Source organism: Armigeres subalbatus, chromosome 3 (assembly GCF_024139115.2).
Source record: "Armigeres subalbatus isolate Guangzhou_Male chromosome 3, GZ_Asu_2, whole genome shotgun sequence".
Lineage (NCBI taxonomy): Eukaryota > Metazoa > Arthropoda > Insecta > Diptera > Culicidae > Armigeres > Armigeres subalbatus.
In genome coordinates this window covers 21,711,924-21,733,341 of record NC_085141.1, presented here as the reverse complement: position 1 = coordinate 21,733,341, position 21,418 = coordinate 21,711,924, and the positions used below count along the sequence as shown (strand labels likewise).

At 38.8% G+C, this 21,418-nt stretch overlaps 1 protein-coding gene across 2 annotated transcripts in view; it reads right to left on the bottom strand.

Moving 5' to 3' along the window:
* The window catches only part of LOC134225478 (rab3 GTPase-activating protein non-catalytic subunit-like), a 221,309-nt gene that overhangs the window by 9,784 nt on the left and 190,107 nt on the right, over positions 1-21,418 (bottom strand). For both annotated transcript variants that reach the window (XM_062705581.1, XM_062705582.1), the window contains exons 2-4: positions 18,295-19,078; positions 15,367-18,232; positions 14,268-14,465 (exon numbers count right to left, since the gene is read on the bottom strand). In XM_062705581.1, coding sequence (XP_062561565.1) covers positions 14,268-14,465; positions 15,367-18,232; positions 18,295-19,078 — 3,848 coding nt within the window. The remainder of the gene's footprint in view (positions 1-14,267; positions 14,466-15,366; positions 18,233-18,294; positions 19,079-21,418) is intronic.

The following is a 21,418-nucleotide window of genomic DNA, read 5'->3' as shown; positions in this document are numbered from 1 at the left end:
TTGACGAACATTGACTCCGCCCCGAGGAAAACGCTTTGGTTGCTGCTTTGTTTGAACGTGTGTGAAGTTGTTCGAACAACCATTTGACAGTTGGCGGTCATGTTGGTCAAACTGATTGACGGTGTGTACGTTCCATAAGAGTCGTGAGTAAAAATCTATCAACCAGTTTCAAATATACAACTTGCTCTTTGCGGTCCTTACATGATATGTTTGTTTCATAAAAAAAATCATGGTGGTTGTGTACAAGACACGACCGTTCGACGTAAACTACGTAAAACCAAATCTATACACATATTGTACGTTGAATTCAAGACTGGACCCGACGGTTTGAAATCGCCGGTCCACCTAATCGACGTTGAAATTGTCGGTCGATGAAAGAGTGAGAGAGCTACTATATTTTGTTCATTCCTCGCATTGGCGTAACGCATGCGGAAGATCCTTGCCTTGTTCCCGCACTTTCATTGCTGTTTGTTTTGATTCATTTTGACAGCTTACCCACGTGCTTTTGCTGTCGACTCTGAGCTCGGCTAGGCGTCGCGACGTGTCGAAGGGTAGAGTACTATACTTTTGCAAGTAGAAATATTTGCAAGAATGTTGGAAGTATTTTTAACGCATTCGATAGACGAAAAATGTGATCTAATGAGATTTAAACACATATTGCAAATGCATTATGCAAGGTATTATGAATTTACAATTACACAGCTTAATTTCAACCAATAATTAAAATATTTGAAATACCATCTGCATCAGTCGAAAGCATGAACATTCTCCCTAGATTTGAACGGTGATTTGAAACAACCCAAGGCAAAAATTCCTAGGAATCCACCCTTCGACTAAATCTACAATAAGAAAGAATTTTTGTCTGTCTGCCCTTATAGATTAGGAAACGGCATGAACATTTGTATGTAGAGGTTTTTGGGAACGATAAAGATTCTTATGATGGTATTAGACCCCTCCTCTTCTGGAGGGGGGGCTCCCATACAAATAAAGTACAAATTTCTGCTTTAATCGAAAATTAATCTAAAAAATGGAATCTAAATCTGCAAATTTCGTCTATTCAACCGTCTTTTAAATAATGTAAAAAATATATAATTAATCAATTTCAGGTAAAACGAAGCTCGTCGGTTCTGGTAGTATAGTATATTAACAATATATTCCACCTCGTGAGTCTTCATATGTTGAATAATGGACAGCACTGTCCTATCCAGCCGCTGGAGCCACCCCATACTTACACTACGTTTCACAGTTGAATAATAGATAATACCCTAAAAGTAGGCAATTATTTATGGTTGAAATGCGCTATGTAGGAACGGGAATGATTCTAATTTTCTGAGCTTGGAAAGTATTGAAGTTGCAAAAGGAAAGCCGTCCTGTCAGCCACATAAGGGTTAAAACACTACGGTGTTGCTATCACTTTTAATATAATCCATGGTCTGCGTAAAAATCCGAATAGAAACATTTGTATTTTAACACTTTTTTTAAATAAATGCCATCGCCGGATATTTTGTTCGTATTTTTGCTAAAATCAAATCACATAGAATTGTGCGTGATATCTTTTTAGTGTGTGTTTGATATGCTCACAAACACATTCTCTCGCTCTATTCCGAAGTGTGCTGCTGTCAAAGAAAACGAACAGTCCCGATTTTATTTAGTGAAAAATAGAGCAAATGTTGCATAAATTTGCTCTTTGTGGTAATAATCAAGTGATGATAAAGTGTAAAAAGTAGTGTACGTACTTAATTTGTCGTGTCAAACGCAATAAAGAGGAGAAACAGTCGATCCAAAAAAGTAAGTACCAGTTTGCTATTCGTGCGCTGCTTTCTTTGGCAATGCAATAATGGCAAGGATTTCGAAGGTGCAAATTTGTTTCGATGATTAGCTCATCAAATCTTGCTACTTTTACACAAACAACTTATTTAAATGAAAGCTTAGACTTGAAATTGTGTGATGGAATCAAAATTATGTTCATAAGTAGTGTATGTTTGCTGGAAAATGCAAATATTGTTGAGTGTGCCAGCAACTGTCGCACCCTGCCAATGCCGTATTCTACCCTACCTCATTTTTGAGCTCTAATTATATTTTTTTACAAAATTTTGGGTCACTTCTGAAATAGCCATAGTATGCAGAATGTTTCTAAGTATCTAAAAAAAAATATAAGAATGTATAAAAGTTGAAATATTTTTTTTGGGTTTTGTCCACGAATTTGTTCTAGTTACTCTTCTGTGCGACGGTCGCCACGCCGATGCATATCTGCGTTATTTGACCATCTTAGCTTTAGCCTATTTCCATATAAAAAATAAACGAAAAAACAGGTTGCAATTCAGTCTCAATTTGCACAAAAAAATGGAAAGGAAAAATGGGAAAATATTTTTAAAAAAATCCGCCGCGCCATGCCACCGCCGCAGATGGTTTTTGGCATCACGCCGCCGACACTTTTGCATTTAGGACTGCAGCTACAATTTTGAAAAATGTTCATGTTTTTACAATAATCCAAATATACAAAAAGTTGGTGAATTTAACGGGGAAATGTAAAAAGTCATTAAAATACATTTTTGGGTCAGCTGTTGAGGAAAATAAAACAAACGCACAGAAATTGATCTAGAGTTCATTGTGACATTTGCAACACCTGGGAAATGCTGGGTTTCTTTCACATCAAAAGCAATAAAAAATAAGAAAATAAGAGAGAAAAGCAATCAAATTGATAAAATTTTCCATGAACTTCAAACGCTTTTAAAAAAGGGGTAATTTATGGAAAAATGCTTAATTTTATTGCTTTTTTATATTCTTTAATGGAAAATTTCCTTTTTTTTAATGCTCTTTATTGATTTTTCCGTGGAAAGGTTTTAATTTTTGGTTAAAAAAGTATTTATTTTGTTGAAAAATTTGTAATTATTTATTTCTAATATTGGTTTATTTATGGAATGTTTGTATTTTTTCCGTGGAACATTTTGATTTCTTTATGGAAAATTCTTCTTTTATGTTTGCAATTTTTGGTTTTAACCCTTTTGTTACCGACAGGGTACCCGGGTACCTTTTTCGTTTTCAAGTGAAATTTTTTTAGGGTTCTGAACATCGCAGGAAATTGAAACTCCGTGACATCTTCAAACTCGGCAAAATTAAGGTTTGGGTGGTATGAAAATGAAAATCCAGTAATGGGGGGGCTTGGGGAGGGGCTTCTTAATATTTTCACCCCGTAACGTACCGACAGGGTACCCGGGTACCTACGTTTTGGTATGACCATAACTTCGTCAGTTTTCAACCGATTTGGACGATTCCGTTTGCTATGGATTAAGAAATTCATCCTCTATCCGTTCCATGTCACATAGGACCGATCCGGATTACCTGGTTACCGGAGTTCCGGATTTGCTAGACCATGTCTCAAAAATGGAGAAGTTGATCTTATAGAATCCAAATGATGATTTCTTGTACCCTGAGCTACCAGTTTCGCAGAAAATTCGAGGATTATGACTTCCCAACGTATTAGGACCACGTGATCATATGGACTCGGAACGGACATCCCGGAATAGGTTCCCGTGGGCCCTATAGTGGCCGCAAATTCATTCCTGGCAATATGGGTATCAAAATTCTTGAAATTGTTTCGGGAACATGTGATTCATATAGATGAAACCATAGGATGGATATGAACCGGAATGGTCATTCTGGAACAGGTTCCCGGAGGGCCCGTAGTGGCCAAAAACTCATTTTGAATAAACCCTAGCAATATGGGTATCAAAATTCTTGGAATTGTTCCGAAAACATGTTTTCCATGTAGTTGAGATCATATGATGGATATGAACCGGAATGGTCATTCTGGAACAGGTTCCTGGAGGGCCCGAAAGGCCCACAGTGGCCAAAACTTATTTAGAATAAACCCTGGCAATATGGGTATCAAAATTCTTGGATTTTTTCCGGAGACATGTTATTCATGTAGTTCAGACAATAGGATGGATATGAACCGGAACGGTCATTCTGTAACAGGTTCCCGGAGGGCCCGTAGTGGCCAAAAACTCATTTAGAATGAACCCTGGGAATATGGGTATCAAAATCCTTGGAATTGTTCCGCAAACATAATTTCCATGTAGTTGAGACCATAGGATTGATATAAACCGGAACGGTTATTCTGGAACAGGTTTCCGGAGGGCCCGTAGTGGCCAAAAACTCATTTAGAATAAACCCTGGCAATATGGGTATCAAAATTCTTGGATTTTTTCCGGAGACATGTTATTCATGTAGTTCAGACAATAGGATGGATATGAACCGGAACGGTCATTCTGTAACAGGTTCCCGGAGGACCCGTAGTGGCCAAAAATTCATTTAGAATAAACCCTAACAATATGGGTATCAAAATTCTTGGAATTTTTCCGGAGACATGTTATTCATGTAGTTCAGACCATAGGATGGATATGAACCGGAACGGTCATTCTGTAACAGGTTCCCGGAGGGCCCGTAGTGGCCAAAAATTCATTTAGAATAAACCCGAACAATATGGGTATCAAAATTCTTGGAATTGTTCTGGAAACATATTTTCCATGTAGTTAACACCATAGGATGGATATCAACCGGTGGAATAGGTTCCCCGAGCGTCCGTAGGGGCCAAACACTCATTTAGAATAAACCCTGGCAATATGGGTATCACAATTTTTGGAATTGTTCCGGAAACATGTTTTCCATGTACTTGAGACCATAGATTGGATATACATATACCCATATTGCCAGGGATTCTCCCAAATGAATTTATGGTCACTGTAGGCCCTCCAGGAACCTGTTCCAAAAAGACCATTCCGGTTGATATCCATCCTATGGTCTCAACTACATGGAAAACATGTTTCCGGAACAATTCCAAGAATATTGATATCCATATTGCCAGGGATTCTACCAAATAAATTAATGATCACTTTAGGCCCTCCCCTCCGGCAACCTGTTCCAGGATGACCGGTCCGTTGTCAAACCATCCAATGGTCCAATTACTTATCAGATCATGCTTCCGAAACAATTTCATGAATTTTGATACCCATATTGCCAGGGCTTCTTCAGAATGAGTTTGTGGCCACTTTAGGCCCCACGAGAACCTGTTCCAGGATGACCGGCCCGTTTTCAAACCATCCTATGGTCCAATTACTTATCAGATCATGCTTCCGATACAATTTCATGAATTTTGATACCAATATTGCCAGGGTTTCTTCAGAATAAGTTTGTGGCCATTTTAGGCCCCACGGGAACCTGTTCCAGGATGACCGACCCGTTGTCAAACCACCCAATGGTTCAATTACTTATCAGATCATGCTTCCGAAACAATTTCATGAATTTTGATACCCATATTGCCAGGGTTTCTTCAGAATGAGTTTGTGGCCACTTTAGGCCCCACGGAACCTGTTCCAGGATGACCGGTCCGTTGTCAAACCATCCAATGGTTCAATTACTTATCAGATCATGCTTCCGAAACAATTTCATGAATTTTGATACCCATATTGCCAGGGTTTCTTCAGAATGAGTTTGTGGCCACTTTAGGCCCCACGGGAACCTGTTCCAGGATGACCGGTCCATTGTCAAACCATCCTATGGTCCAATTACTTATCGGATCATGCTTCCGAAACAATTTCATGAATTTTGATACCCATATTGCCAGGCTTTCTTCAGAATAAGTTTGTGGCCACTTTAGGCCCGACAGGAACCTGTTTCCGGAATAACCGTTCCGGGATTAATTCATAAAATGGTCCCGTAACGTAGTTAATTTATATTCTTTAAATTTCCAACGAAGTTTTTTAGTTTTTTCATCACGCAAGAAATCTTCATTTGGTTGAATATATATCTTCATTTCACACATACTTTGGGACTTGGCCCAGTTAATCCGGAATTCCGGTTACCAGGTAATCCGAATCGGTTCTCTGTAACATGTATCGAATAGCGGGTAAGTTCCTGCATCCGTAGCAACCAAAATCGTCGAAATCGGTGAAAAACTGACAATGTTATGATCATTTTAAGTCCGTGGGTACCCGGGAACCCTGTCGGTAACGTAAGGGTGTTTTTTTTTGTCGGTAACAAAAGGGTTAAAAGAGTTAATTTATTTTTGTTTTGTGGAAAATTCTTAATTGTTTATGGAAATTTTGCATTATTTAGAGAAAATTTAAAAAAAAATTATTGCTCATACCATTACTTCTTTATTGAAAATTTCCTAATTGTTATGGAATTTTTTTTAAATTTTTTAGTCTGAGTTTTTATTTCAGTGGATATCGTATCTTAGAACATCGACTCATGGAAGGTCTATCGTAGCTTGTGAAAGTAATAAATGAAATCGCATCGGCTCAATGGACCTGCTCTGAAGCTTAGCGATACACGGATACATCGTTCAGGACTTGGTTGATCGGATCGTTTCAAAACTCCTTAATATCATGTCTAAGGACATTTTGTTTCTTGACATGATTTTTGATACTTTCGAGGATATGTACTTCAGAGCAGTTTGGCCCATGACATCCGAAAAAAGTACGACTTTTCAGTTCTTTATATACTAGTTTTGGTACTCCACTCGATCGGAAAACCCTAAATAAATACCAAAATATAACAATAAATTCTCGCTTAACTTTTCAAAAGGACCTAAGTAACATTTTTTTTCATGAATTAATTTGAATAGCGCAATCAACAGAACAACATGAAAGCTTTTGATTGCAGTACTCAAATTAATTCATGAAAAAAATTTTACTTAGGTCCTTTTGAAAAGTTAAGCGAGAATTCTAGAATACCAAAAGGAACCCAAAGATATTAAAGACTTGCATTTTAAGCTAAAACTGTATAATTCAGGCAAAGGAATATGAAGGACATTGTGTTACGGTTCTGATTAGAATCATAGAATCTTGGCATAATGAAGAGAGTTTTGAGATCCTGAATAAAACTTGTATGCCCTTAGAAAAACCTTCAGTTCAGTTCAGATGCTTCGCTGGGGTTAATATATCTTAAGAATTTCCAGTACCTCCAGAGCGACGGAATGTCCCAAATACTCTTAGGAATCTATAGGGAATCTATATTCAGTGATGAACTTTATAATTATTTTAAAAAAATCACCAATAAAGAAATAAAAAAAATACAAACATTTTTCTCAAAATTTTTATAAAATATTTGCGAGTCCACATTGTTTTGTATCCTCCTGATGCATCGAAGGTGTACGAGTTCTAGATATCCTAATACCTGATACACGTTTGAACATGATAACATCATCAAAATGTTCGAATTCATGAAAATTTATTATTCCCATGCTGTGTTTATTTTGATTTTGAATCAGTTAAAATCAGGGTTTGCAGAAATCGCTCTCAATAGATAACGAACAACGATAAAAGAGAGGTAAAAACTGTTCCGAATCATAACAAGCCATGATAACCAATTTATCAAACTTGTATACAAGTGCGAAAAAACAGAATCGGATAGGCAGCCCCCACAGAAAAATGGTGATTCTCGCTTTGTTTTTGCTTCTTCCGTGTTGGTTACTGCACAGCTTGTAGAACAAGTTGAAATGCATCATCAGAGTCAGTGCTCCCCGCATTTGGAGCTTTCTAAAAGAAATTTATCATGGGGTATAGCATCCTGAATCAGTTCTCTATCATGACAGCTTGCGTAAAAAGTTTCTCGCGGTATGCTACATATCGTATATGTATACAGAGATGATAAGTGAGAGACTTGCTCTTTCTCTTTAGGATTCCATCCCTGGTTAAAATTGTCCATCTTCAAAATTGATCGGATTAATCATATGTTTTAGTTTTATATAAGTTTTTTTTTAATTTTTTTATAAGTTCGTTACTGTTTATTTAACTAGTCTATTGGAATTATTTTTTTCAATTTTCTTTCTTCTTTATTCCACAACTTTATATCTGTTCAGAATTACGTTAGTAAGACTGGTAAAGGCATTTCTGTTAAGTTACAATAGGCCAAGTTTTGTTGAACAGTGAAAACTAAATATCTGGACTTGTAAGGATACTAAACAACTTTATAAGAATTTGATCAACTGTGTTGTGACATACCTACTTGAATAATAAACAGTTGATTCTAATATCTAATTTATATTTTGGGAAGGTTTACAATAGAATCATCGTTTGTATTCTCATTGGCTGGATTTAGGAGCATACAAGTAGGGAGGCCAATAATATGTGTAGACAATCACGATTATTATTCATTAAACTCTGGTCGGAAATGTTCCAGCTTCTTTAAAATCTAACAGTAGTTGATGTCAGATCAGGAATGTATATTTCAAACAATGTTGTTTTTCAACAAGGTTGAATGAATAAACCAGAATGTTATCCAGCTTTGCAAACACTTGATTAATTAATGGCAATGAAAGTGATTGGTAATCTGAATTACTTGGACGTGACATTTTACAATACTTTGCAATACTGCGAAGTATTGTTATCTTGCACTAAACGAAGAAAAAAAAACAAAAACACTGATTGATTGAATTAAGGAGGAACTCCTAAACTGCCGTAATCTGACAAAGTGACGTATGCGCTAAATTACAATATGCATGTTTTCTGGCCGAATGGTCATTACGCCGAATAGTCATTAGGCCGAATGACCATTAGGCCGAACGGTCATTAGGCCGAATTAGAAGTACGAGGTAAGAAGTGAAAAATGACAAGTGTGATGTGAGAAGTGAGAAGTGAAAACTAAGAAGTGAGAAACGAGAAGTGAGAGGTGAGAAGTGAATAGTGAGCAGTGGGATGTGGGAAGAGAGAGTCGAGAGATGAGAAGTAAGAAGTGAGAAATGAGTAATGAGAAGAAAGAAGGAAGAAAGATTAGAAAAGAAGAAAAAGAAATGGAAGAAAGAAAGTAGAGAGAAAGAAGAAAAAAGAGTAAAGGATAAAAGAAAGGAAATAAAATAAAGAAAGAAGAAATAAAGAAGGAAGAAGGCAGGAGGAAATTAATAAGAAAGAAGAAAGGAGGAAGAAAAAAAGAAGAAAGATAGACAAAAAAAGAAGAAAGGTAGAAGAAATAAAGAAGAAAAAAGAAAGAAAAAAGAAGATATAACGAAGGAAGAAAGAAGAAAGAAGGACTAAAGAAGGAAGAAAGAATGATGAAAGAAGGAAGAAAGAAGGAAGAAAGAAGGAAAAAAGAAGGAAGAAAGAAAGATGAAAGAAGAAAGAAAGAAAGAAAGAATAAAGAAAGAAGGAAGAAAGAAGGCAAAAAGGAAGAAACAAGAAAGAAATAAAGAAGGAAGAAATAAGGAAAAAAGAAGAAAGAAAGATAGAAGAAAGAAGGAAGGAAAAAATAAGGAAGAAAGAAGGAAGAAAGAAGGGAGAAAGAAGCATGAAAGAAGAAAAAAGAAGGAAGAAAGAAAGAAAAAAGGAAGAAAGAAGAAAGAATTTGCAACCTCAACCAACTATAACCTTAAACCTATTCTTTGAATAATAGAAAACAAATAAATATGATAGGATGTTAGAGATAATATTGTTCTTATATCAATGACAAAATAGACAATACAACCACAATACAGTATTCAAATTACAGAATTATTGCACTTCAATCTCCTACTCATACCAAAGTGTGAATATTGTCTATGACAAACAAGTAACTACACTCTGTATGATGATTCTGCTCTTAATAAATATGATAATAGTTGGTAGCATAGAATACCGCGCTGAAACAATTTTGTCTTTCATGGATACTGGGTAGTTAGTAAGACTAGTAACCTACATTTAAACAACAATGTGCATCATTTGTTGTCAGTTATACAACCATCATCCAGTTCGATTAAAGCAGTGGTACAAAAACGAGCTCCATTTGAAAAAAAAAATGGGAAAAACTAGATCACACGAGGAAACGGGTGCCTTTCTCGAGAACGGTAGACGGAAAAATCATATATGCCCCACTTCGGAACGTCTCAAAAATTTAACTGACTTGCTGAACTCCGATGCATTTACTTCATAAATTAATGCATTTACTACATAAATTATCTGACACAGGGAATACTAGTATCCGACTTAGAACTAGAAAAGGGAAACCATCGCATTTCCATAAAGCCAGGTAAGAAAATGAGAGATTTTAAAAGACTGAAACTATTTAAGAAATATTTCACTGTCATGAGACGAGTTTACTACAATTCCATTTAATTCCACCAAATCGTATTACTTTTACATATACGTATTTCGACCTTAACTGTACACACTTAGTTTTTATTTCTGCAGCTCGGCAAAAGTCCGCACAGCCGTACGCCAACAAAGTAAAAAGCTGATATTCCGGCAAAAATGATGTTTGTTAGCTGATTTTTTGCAAATCATTTGCTGGTTTTCAGCACTTTTGACAGAAATCTCGGCAAAAAACATGTTTGCTGGTGCACAGCTGTGGGAATCTCGGTAAAAGATGACCATTTTGCTGAGATCCCGCTTAAAAAAATTAAGTGTGTAAGGTCGTCTCGTACTTGACTCGACTTAAGTCGAGACACTGAAGACGACCTTACAAGTCAACAGACTTGAGTCAAGTCAAGTACGAGACACTGAAGACGACCTTACAGTTGAGGTCGAAATACGTATCCAGTATTTTGCGCTCGGTAATGGCGGCCGAATGAGTGCCTTTTTGACATTCAAGAGGTAGAAAATATTTACATATTTTAATCAATGTAGGCCTTGATTCATTGCAAAACATTGGCACTCATCTGTTATCAACAAATATAATATGTCAAATATGTTCCATTGTATTATTCAAGTAATTGGTAATTCTCCTATGGATTTTTGTTAATAATTTATTTTATTTTCTAGCATAACTGCAACTTCTAGAACGGAGGGCTCGATCGGTAATTCACTGGCGCCGGTTTATGTTACTAGCCGCGGGGTTTTGTAAGCATCGGGGCCTGTAGACCGCAAATGGGAAGAACAAAGGTTCCCTGTAATGGCATCTATTTGCGATCCCAATGATGGCCGTATCAATGTTAGGAAGGGTTTGATAAACACGTTTAGCCGGGGCTCGCGGCAGCAGGTTTAATAATTCCGGAGTGCATATGATTACGACCCTGGAGGCGGTTCAGATCGTGGACCTCGGGGGCCTCCGTTTGATGGACCAACGTAGCTAGATACACCATTGAGAGGCACGTGAATGACTACGGAATGGCAACCTCAAATACGCGGATCATTATGACCGTTCACCTGCACTTCAGCTGCGTGAATAAACTTGAGGCTAGTTTGACCACAATACTTCCGATTCGGAACTTCTGAAACTTTCCGGTTGGACATTTGGGAAAATAAAACTCAATTCAATCGTCACCGAAATGTGCTTTTCTAGGTTAAAAATGCCCATTCTACTATTTTGATGCTTCTCGATTCGCAAGTTCACATCAACTGCCACACCAAGCTTTCACAAACAACTTCCCGCCCAAGCCAACAATTGCTTTCCACTTCTTGCATCCTTGAACTGGATCAATAGTTCTCGTCACCCACTCGGCAACCAAATATGTAATGTAATCGAACATGGTGCGCCTCGCGCATATATCGACTGAACCATGCGCATCAATATAAAACAATCGTTGGAGTTCGTAAATCAACTTCACAATATGATATCTGTTTGGAATAGTCAAGGACCTTCCCAACGTATTCTTTACTTCACCTTTTTCAAACTTGCCAGTTTAACCAACAATTAGTTGAAACTTCTTAACAATACTCTATTTTGCCGTAATAATGATTTGTTTGTTACCCGCCGTAATCATAAATTATTTGTTATCCGCCTGTGACAATCTAGTGATGCCAAGTTGATCAAGATGGATAAGTGGATAAGCATGGGAAATACAGGGAAATGCTAGAGGTGTCTGTCTAAGTCATCTAAGTACATGCAAATCAGTGACCATAATGTTCAAAAGTCCTCTTAAAGTATTGCTTGATTTCAGTAAGTCGAGCGTAATGAATCCATTCCTGGCTATCGTCTCACCCAGGTGTCTGGGTGCAGATTTCGTTTCCCTTAAAAGCACTGATTATAATCATTATACATTATTCTGTTTCTTCTACTATTCCTAGAAAAAACAATAAAATTATTTAAAAAAAGGATGATGAAAGTTCAAACCCATGTGTAACGTGAAGGATGATGAAAGTTCAAACCCATGTGTAACGTGAAGGAAATATTTAACAATTCGTTTGTTTGTTGATACCGGGTGAGTGCCAATGTTTTTCAATGAGTCAAGGCCTGCATTGATTGAAATATGTAAATATTTTCTACCTCCTGAATGTCAAAAAGTCACTCACCAGGCCGCCATTATCGAACGCAAAATACTGGATATGTAAAAGTAATACGATTTGGTGGAATTAAATCTCTCATTTTCTTACCTGGCTTTATGGAAGTGCGATGGTTTTCCTCTTCTAGTTCTAAGTCGGATACTAGTATTCCCTGTGTCAGATAATTTATGAAGTAAATGCATCGTAGTTCAACAAGCCAGTTAAATTGTTGCGACGTTCCGAAGTGGGGCATATATGCTTTTTTGCCGTCTACTGTTCTCGGAAAAGGCGGTTTTCCTCGTGTGATCTAGTTTTTCCCATTTTTTTCCAAATGGAGCTCGTTTTTGTACCACTGCTTGAATCGAACTGGATGATGGTTGTATAACTGACAACAAATGATGCACATTGTTGTTTAAATGTTGGTTTCTAGTCTTACTAACTACCCAGTACCCATGAAAGACAAAATTGTTTCAGCGCGGTATTCTATGTTACCAACTATTATCATATTTATTAAGAGCAGAATCATCATACAGAGTGTAGTTACTTGTTTGTCATAGACAATATTCACACTTTGGTATGAGTAGGAGATTGAAGTGCAATAATTCTGTAATTTGAATACTGTATTGTGGTTGTATTGTCTATTTTGTCATTGATATTAGAACAATATTATCTCTAACATCCTATGTTATTTATTTGTTTTCTATTATTCAAAGAATAGGTTTAAGGTTATAGTTGGTTGAGGTTGCAAATTGCACATTTGATGATTATTTATTTGGATGTAATCAGGAGGAAATTCACGGTATATATGGTTGCATATTAGTGAAATATCGAACGCAAAAATCATTAAATTTGTAACTGTTATAACTTTCGATTCCCTAAATGAAATATTTTGAAATTTTCATAGCAGACGCCTGGATATTATATCTTTCGATAGGCGAGTTCAGAATGGATGGACATTTTTTTTCGTTAATAACCGTTACAGGCACACCGTGTGGGCCAATACTTTTCCAGACGATTTAGCAACGCTGTTAATTTCATAAACAAACGCTACCAGCACTTACCGTAGCGTCAAATATTGATGCTTTCATAGGACTTTGCAATTGATGACACTTTTCGATTAATCGCAATCCCTCTCAATCTGCAACAATAACGATGTTCATTTGGCTCAGCTTTAGACATTTTCCAATGCTCGATTGGCTCAAGATGGCCGTTTTCGCATATCTCTGAATGAAGAACCTTACTATTTCCTTTACTTAGGCTGTGAACCATTCCACCGATTCGTTTAACTTTTAGTTAAAATTTGACACTTCGATGGTTATTTTCCCATCGTGGTTAAAATTTTACTCCGAAGCCGACCCATTTGATTTTTGACAGATTGATAGTTATTCGGAACGAAATGGATTTGGCGCCAATTTTCTCGCGAACAAAGTTTAACTATCGAACTGTCAAATCTAACCATGCTTCGGAGCAGGGTTATTTTTAACCACGGCGAAATAACCATCGAACTGTCAAGTTTTAACTAAAAGTTAAACGAATCGGTGGAATGGTTCACAGCCTTAACTTGTCAAACAGCGAGACGGAAAATAGAATATTCCCTTGGATGCTATTAGAAATTCCAAGCACTATAATAAATCATAGATACAAATATTCAGTTCGTTATGGAAGCATAGCAAATTCTAATAATTGTATGTTGAATCAGTTCACAAATTTGCCGGCGTTATATGCGTCATCGGTTTATTACCGACCTACATCCAGCGAAGCACCGTAAAATGACACACATGAGAATAAATTATCTACAACCCACAATGTGGTATAAAAATAATGTTTCCCTGTCGACCCAGTTCAGTTCCTTTAATCAAATCGAAGAAATGATGCGTCTTTTTATAGAGGGTCCTTCCTACATTTTCAGACAAGGGAAATATGTTTCTATAATCAGTGGATCCTTCTTACCCGTCCGAGTGAACAGCGGCGAGCCGGCATGTGGGCAAGGCAAGGAACCGTTCTGGCGCTTTGATATGTGTGTGAATGTGGCTGTCATTGTGCGAATGGTCGATGGCTCTACTTGTTAACGTAATAAACCTTCCCAACACTTACTAGCGTGTCCAGATAGTCGGTCAGCAGAGGGCCAACGGCAGCCACCTGGCCCCAGATGCGTGGGTTCGCTTTAGTGTGCATAGTCAGCCGACGGCCGGCGATGGTCAGCAGCAGATTGCCCAGCGTTTGGTCCGGCACGATGTTCTCCAGTAGCTCCTCGGCGTACGAATCCCACCCATGGGCGTAGAGTTCAACGATCTGAGGATTGAAGGAGAAAATCGGTTATGGATGTGGCACCGGGTCCCTACTTCCCGGAAGAGTGACAGCTTGAGAAACACATTTAATGCGAATGATGGATCAAATTTTGGAAAAGCTGGATCAAACGATTGAATCTTTTTAGATGTTAAACTAGGTGGAGAAAAGGAAAACAGCCAAAAAGCTAAAGGATTAAAATTTTTGGGAGAAAATCCGTTGATTGATGAGCTAAGAGAGATCTCAAAGGAAATTGAATATGAATTCGAAATTGGAGAAAATGTTAATCAAGGAAAAGGTAAGTCCTTAGAGTAATATCCATGGAAAAGCTGAAAGAATTATTCCTGCCATAAATGCTTCATATACTTCGTATGTTATTTGCATCAATCATTGATTGTCTAGACTCAATTTTTAATCCTGAGCCATAAATTTGTACTCTTGGGATTGAGTCGAGTCGAGTACGAAACACTGAAGATGACCTTGAGGTACGAAACACTTGAAGACGACCCTTGAGGTTGGAATACGTATATGTAGAAGTAATACGATTTGGTGGAATTAAATGGAATTGTACTAAACTCGTCTTATGACAGTGAAAACATTCCACTAAAAAACAGCTAATCAATTTTCTTTAGCAATATTTGGCTACACAGTTAATACCGCTGAAACGAAGACAGAAAAATAAGGGAGATGGAAAAAGCCAAAAGATTTAGGGTAATATAAGGTGGAAACGGGTCTAAAAGAGTGAATTAAAAAAAAGTTTTTATAATATGCTTTTTTAAATAAAATTAAAAACAAAATTATTATGGAATAAATTTCACTACCGCTTAAATGTGCTCTGCCACATTATTATTAAATAACAGATATAATATTCATGAAATATCACGATTAAAACAAAGAACGAACTCACCTGATGTTTCTTCAGCTCCGTTAGACTGATCTCCCACACTTCAGCCAACTGATCGATCCTCTCCATCCACGCGATGTGGTCCGTATAGAACACGTTCTCCATGTCCTCGCGGATCAAGTCCATTGTGGCCGTAATGGTCTTGCAGAAAAACTCAAACCGTACCCGCTTGAGCAGAAGATCCGCTTTCGGCAAACTGTACGCCAGCTGTCGATTTATCTCGGCGAAGAATGATTGGTTGGCCATTCCGTCGAATAGTTGCTGGATGGGCTTTTGATATTTGATGTTGAACGATGTTAGAACCAATAGTACGGTGGTCAATTCGTGATGTAGTTTCAGTAGTGCCATGTTGGCCGAGTTTTGTTGGATCGCAAGGGATGTTAGAGGAATCGGACCATCCTGCAGCAGTTCCTCAAATCTCAGTTCCAATTTGTCATGGTCGATCGAATTACAAAATTGATCGAAGAATTCTAGACAGTGCTCTAGAAACTGCGGCACCAAAGCGTCTGATATTCCAATGTCTTGTTGGCAGAGCTTTTCCTTAGGCAGTCTGCCGACCTTGTTGACAAGTTTTTTCGTAGCTTCCAGGGGAATTTTCAAGTGAGCATTCCAAATCATGCAGCATAGACCATGTTTTATGGAATACTGTAGACGAGGGATTGCTTTGAGACATGCCAACCCTGCAGATAAACAGTCCATGTTGGACATGTTCTTACTCCAATCACAGATGTATTCCCAGGCGAGATGGCTAAGAAGAGTTCCACTGTCCAAACTGAAAGGGAAGTGTCGCCGAAGAATATTCAGATTATATAGCACCGGATCCAGTTCGGAATCGCTACTTCCACCATATTCACTCGTCTCAATTAGGTTCTGCTTCAGCTGAGCAAGACGTTTTCGTTCCTTTTTCTCAGTCTCAGCTGGTTCCTGAACTCCGGCATTTTCGTCTTCTTGTGCTTCATCTGGAACTTCAATGACTAGTTTTTCCGGATCAATTCCGGTGGCAGCAATCCACTTTGCAACAATCTCTGCAACGATTCCCTGTCCTCCCTTCAGGATCTCCTTGAGGCTGACATCCGGTTTCTGATACTTCAAACAAGGATACCGCGGGTTCAAGCAATTCAAGTTTTCTGCAAGAATTGCTCCCAGAACAGATACGTCATCAAGTTTTCCTATCAAAAGCGTCCATTGACATGCTTCCTGGGATACCTCTTCAAATTGGTAATCATCTTCGTCGCTATGATCTTCGTACTTCAGCGCTTCATTGCGGCACATAATCGCAGCCAACAACCCGCGTAGTGCACAAGGAGACTCCAGTAGATACTCGCGAGCATTTTGCCACCACAAGCAGATTGTGTTGTTCTCAAAACGTATCCGATCTTCCGCAAGAGAGCATATCCGGCGAAGTACTTTGTAGAATTTGTTAAGATCTTCAGCTAACTCTGCTATGTCTTTGTAAACAAATGGAATGCGAAGCCAGTACGCAAGGAACAACTTCAACAGATCGTCATATATCAAACCAGATGCCTTGGCAGCATTTACAAATCCTTCCAATCTTGCTCCGTTACTCAAATAAATATCCTCGAAGATAATTCTACCCAGTGAGCTAAACAATTGTTCAGTGTCCTCTTTGAGCAAAATTAGTCCCTCATTAGACACATTGTAGTATGATATGTATTCCTGGAATATATTGCTTTTGGCTGTCGAGTCCTCAAAAGTAACTCGAGTTGTCGAGGCACCGTCCGATGAGCTGTTCATTGCCAGTAGTTCAATCAGCTTCCCAATCGAAGCCAGTTCCATCTCAGATAGTTTTACATTTTCATCAAAACTAGTTTTGAAAGACAGTGGTTCGGTATCCGCGTTCTCGAGCGGGCCGTCAACTAAATTCATTGGTTGGTCATTATTCTCCGTTTCCGAGCTTTTGCTTTGGTCGCCAAGAATTTCTGGCTCTTCAGGTAATTGATTAACAAGTTCTTCAATCGCTACCTCACCCACTAAGAACAAATAAAATAGTGTCAACTTCCTGTAGTTATCACAAATCACTTTCAGATGTTTAAGTCTACCGTCATGTTCAGCTTCTTGTGCCTCTGCTTCTTCACCATACCTTCCAAACACTTCTACAGCACTTCGGAACAATTTTGCTTTGATCTTCTTGTGCTTCACAAGCATCTCGATGCATTGTTGTTTAATCTCATCGGTTTCGAAACTTTTGCACATATCAACCATTTCTTCGAGCTCCTCCGCCTCACTTCCATCGCCCACTTTCAAACAAATTTTTAACCTCTTCAATAAATGCAGATCTTTGGCAGTCTTTGATTTGGAATCACTGAGAGCGCAATGAAACGGAATACTGATTTCCTTCAAAGAATTGTCACTCGGATCGAAAAAGGTACATCCATGACCAGTGTACTTCACCTTACTACTGCCAGAGCTAACCCCCATGAAGCTGTGCGTGTTGTACACCAATTGGCCATTCTTCGCAGCAGTGAATGCTCCCACTTTTGGTCCATTCTGCAATGACCAAACCTCCAATACTGATCGACGCGGAGCGTAGATCACCAAGAACATTGCTTTCCGTCGAACCTGCTTCGGTACCGCATCCTTGGCAACCTTTTCAGCAACTTCGATAAACCCACATTGAGCATCCCGATACCCTTTCCAAATCCGCAACGCGATTCCTTTCATGCAATCCACCAGAACTATACGACCCAAGTTATCCGCCACGGCTGCCAGAGCGTAGTTCGGAGCCAACCACACTGAGAAGGCATTTCGTTGGATGTCACATAGACCGAATCGGCAGATCAAGGGTTCGGAAGCCGGCAACTGTGGCTCTGGAGGAGCTTGAGGGGTTGACGATCCACCAAACCAAGACCTAAGAACATTCGATTCCTACAATTGCTAGTAATGGGGCTCTAGACTAAAAACAATACTTACGGTAAAGCGGATTTTATCTTGCTGGCCACAGCCCGTGCAACATCCGCCAACACAGGCTGCGTGAATCCTTCCTTGGCGTAATGGAACCCAATATATGGCTTCATGCCCGCCGCCACGATCAGCGAATTCTGCGGCGGAGCATGTCGATATTTCGCGAAGAAGCCTCCCTCCAGACTAGCCGTCAGCAGATGATCGAATGTACAGGTCTTCTGCGGCCCCACAACAACCCCATCCTGCACGGTCATGTTTTTCCCGTAGTTCCACTTACGACACGCGACCATTTCTTGAGCTTCGTTCACTCGCGAATTCCCCAACCCATATCTACCGATTTGCTGCTTCAAACTTCTCAACAAAGGAAACAACTGCGAGCCCTGAATTATCACTACACACGAGGCATGAAACACGTACAGCTCTTCGTTGATGTACTTCCCACTTTGCGCCTTGATTGCCTGAACCGGTTCTTGGTGAAACAGCTGCGAATGGACCAAACTTCCATTCTCCCCGTAGAACAACACTTGCCCACTATCCAGACCCACCACTATAAAGCTGAAGTCCACCACGTTGGTCTGCGAGCTCCCTTGGCCGACCACTGGCGTGCAGAGGACGCTGGTGATCAGACAGTTCGGATCGTCGATCGCACCCTTCCAGGCGATCTTGTAGACACTGAGTTGCCGCTGCCGGTCCCATTTGGAGGTGAGGATGATCAGTATCGAACCGTGACCGAACGCCAGAATATCACCGGCCGGAGAGAGCGAGTAGCACACAGCATTGAGCCAGTTCTCCTCTGTGTGCGGGAAGAGAGGAAAGAAGGTGAACATCAGGTTATGGATCGTAAAATCAATCGAGCTGAAAACCGGAATGGTCGACTAGTGAAACGCTTAGCTAAATTACAATACCACTAGAAAGTTGGCTTTACTTGTTGATTGGGAGAAAAATCTAAAAAATCGTTCGTCGGCCATGACAGTTTTCATCTTCATAAAGTATATTTCATTATTTGGGGAATCTTAGTAAATGCATTTATGATGGCCAAATATGACTGTACTTGAAGCTACGGTCATTAAGAGTGGTTGCAGATCAAGGAATTAGAAGAATCGGTTAAGGGATTTATTGGTTACTGCTAACAGTATTGCAAGTAAATGGTTTGAAAGCTATATGTCTGATAGAACCCAGAGGACTTTTTTCAATCAATTTTGTATCGAGCCTGGAATACCCTGGAAGCACCACAGAGGAGTGTATTAGGGCTCATTCTATTCATTATGTACATCACATATGATTTTGTGATGTCAACCTTTTTGCTGATAATACTATTACTATTCTCTTGGCAACTTAGAACCATTTTGCGGTTAAATGAAGATTTTTGTAGATGGTGTAGAACAAATGTTACAAAAGAAATACAGAAAATACACTGATTTATCGCTTAAGAATAATAAACATGTTTATCAGAAATAAATGAATTGAAATTTAACACTTGACTTGCGGGCTAAAATTGAGATTCTTCTAACTTTACTATAAAGCAATTAGAGAGAAACGAGCACGGCCATTCTCTATTCGGACGCGACTATAATCACATCGAGCAAAGCAGCAGCCACTCCGGCAGGTTCTTTACAGGGAACAATGAATTCAGATAAAATGATGGCCACCAGTTACGACAATGGCGCAGTCAGTGGTGAAGAGCTTCACGAGAGCATGAGCATGAGCATGATTGATCGCCCACGGTTGCTATTCCGTTATTGCCAGGTCAGCTGTAATTACACAGAGAACCAAAAAATGAAGTTTGGGACTAACATCATCTTCAATTTGTAAGAACTGGTGACCCAAATATAAGCAATACCAGCGCTGGCCGTGTCCGAATGCAGGTCAATTAGGAACTGGTAGAAACATGTTGACATGATACTCGCTTTGATAGAAGCCGACGAGTCATCTGCACTTCTACGAGAAATCACTGGGATGTTGGATATATGGGGTAGGGAGTGTGGCAGGGTTCGTTTTGGTAAACGGTTTGCCGTGTATAGCGTGTAGTTTGATCGATGAAATAAAACTTATATTTTTTATTGAAGGCCGCACAAAGCAGAACAAAATTTCGGTGATTGGCTGATCGTTCTGCTTTCCGCACAAAGCAGAACAAAACTTTGATGACCGGCCGATCGTTCTGCTTACTGAAGAAACATGTCTAGACGCGATTTAAACTTTTACTTTCTAATTAATTTACTCACACGCACCAAGCAGAACAAAGTTTCGGTTACCGGCCGATCGTTCTGCTTACCGCACAAAGCAGAACAAAATTTCGATGACCGGCCGATCATTCTGCTTACTGAAAAAACACGTCTGGACGCGATCTCCGTTTTACGTCCAATACAAAACACGAACAAATCTGTACTGAACGGATTGTTTCACTATTCACTATCACTATCACTTACAACCAATAACAAAAAATCAAAGTTTGGGTCGTTTAATAATGACGCCACATGTTTTATGGGGAGAGGAGGGCTACTATTTTGTGACAGTACATATTCTAGGCATACAAGAAAGCATTAAGGGGGTTAGAAATCTCAAAAAGTAGCGGACGGCATATTTGAATCGCCCCTGACGTTCGGACTTAACAAAAATCATTAATTGAAGACAAATGTCAGCTAGGTATTCGAAAGCCCTGAAATTAGATAGAAACATGGGAAGTCGAATTATTATCGTTTCTACATGGTGACTCATTTAGCTCTCCGTGATATTATTCACTGATAAAATCGTTCATCTCGTCAAATTTTTAAAAGATATTTAGGTGGTTAGATTAAGACATATTAACACACACGGATTGTCCTGAATTTGGAAATCACAAGTTCTGCACACAACGCACAACAAATCTGTCTATCTGAAGACTTAATTAGCACATTTTAGGTTTAATATTTTTCAAGCTTTTACCAGGACATTTTAGAGAAAAGAAAAATGAAAACTGAAAAAATTACACAACGAAAAAAAAGCACTTCTGATTTCCACGTGGATTCTTTTTCGCAAATTTCATATAAATTTGTCCATTTCGAACCATTGCGAAAAATATGCAATTAATGTGTGTGTTTCCATTCTATCTCCCACTGTCCGGCAGTGCTTTTATGGAAGAAACCTGTCTTTATCT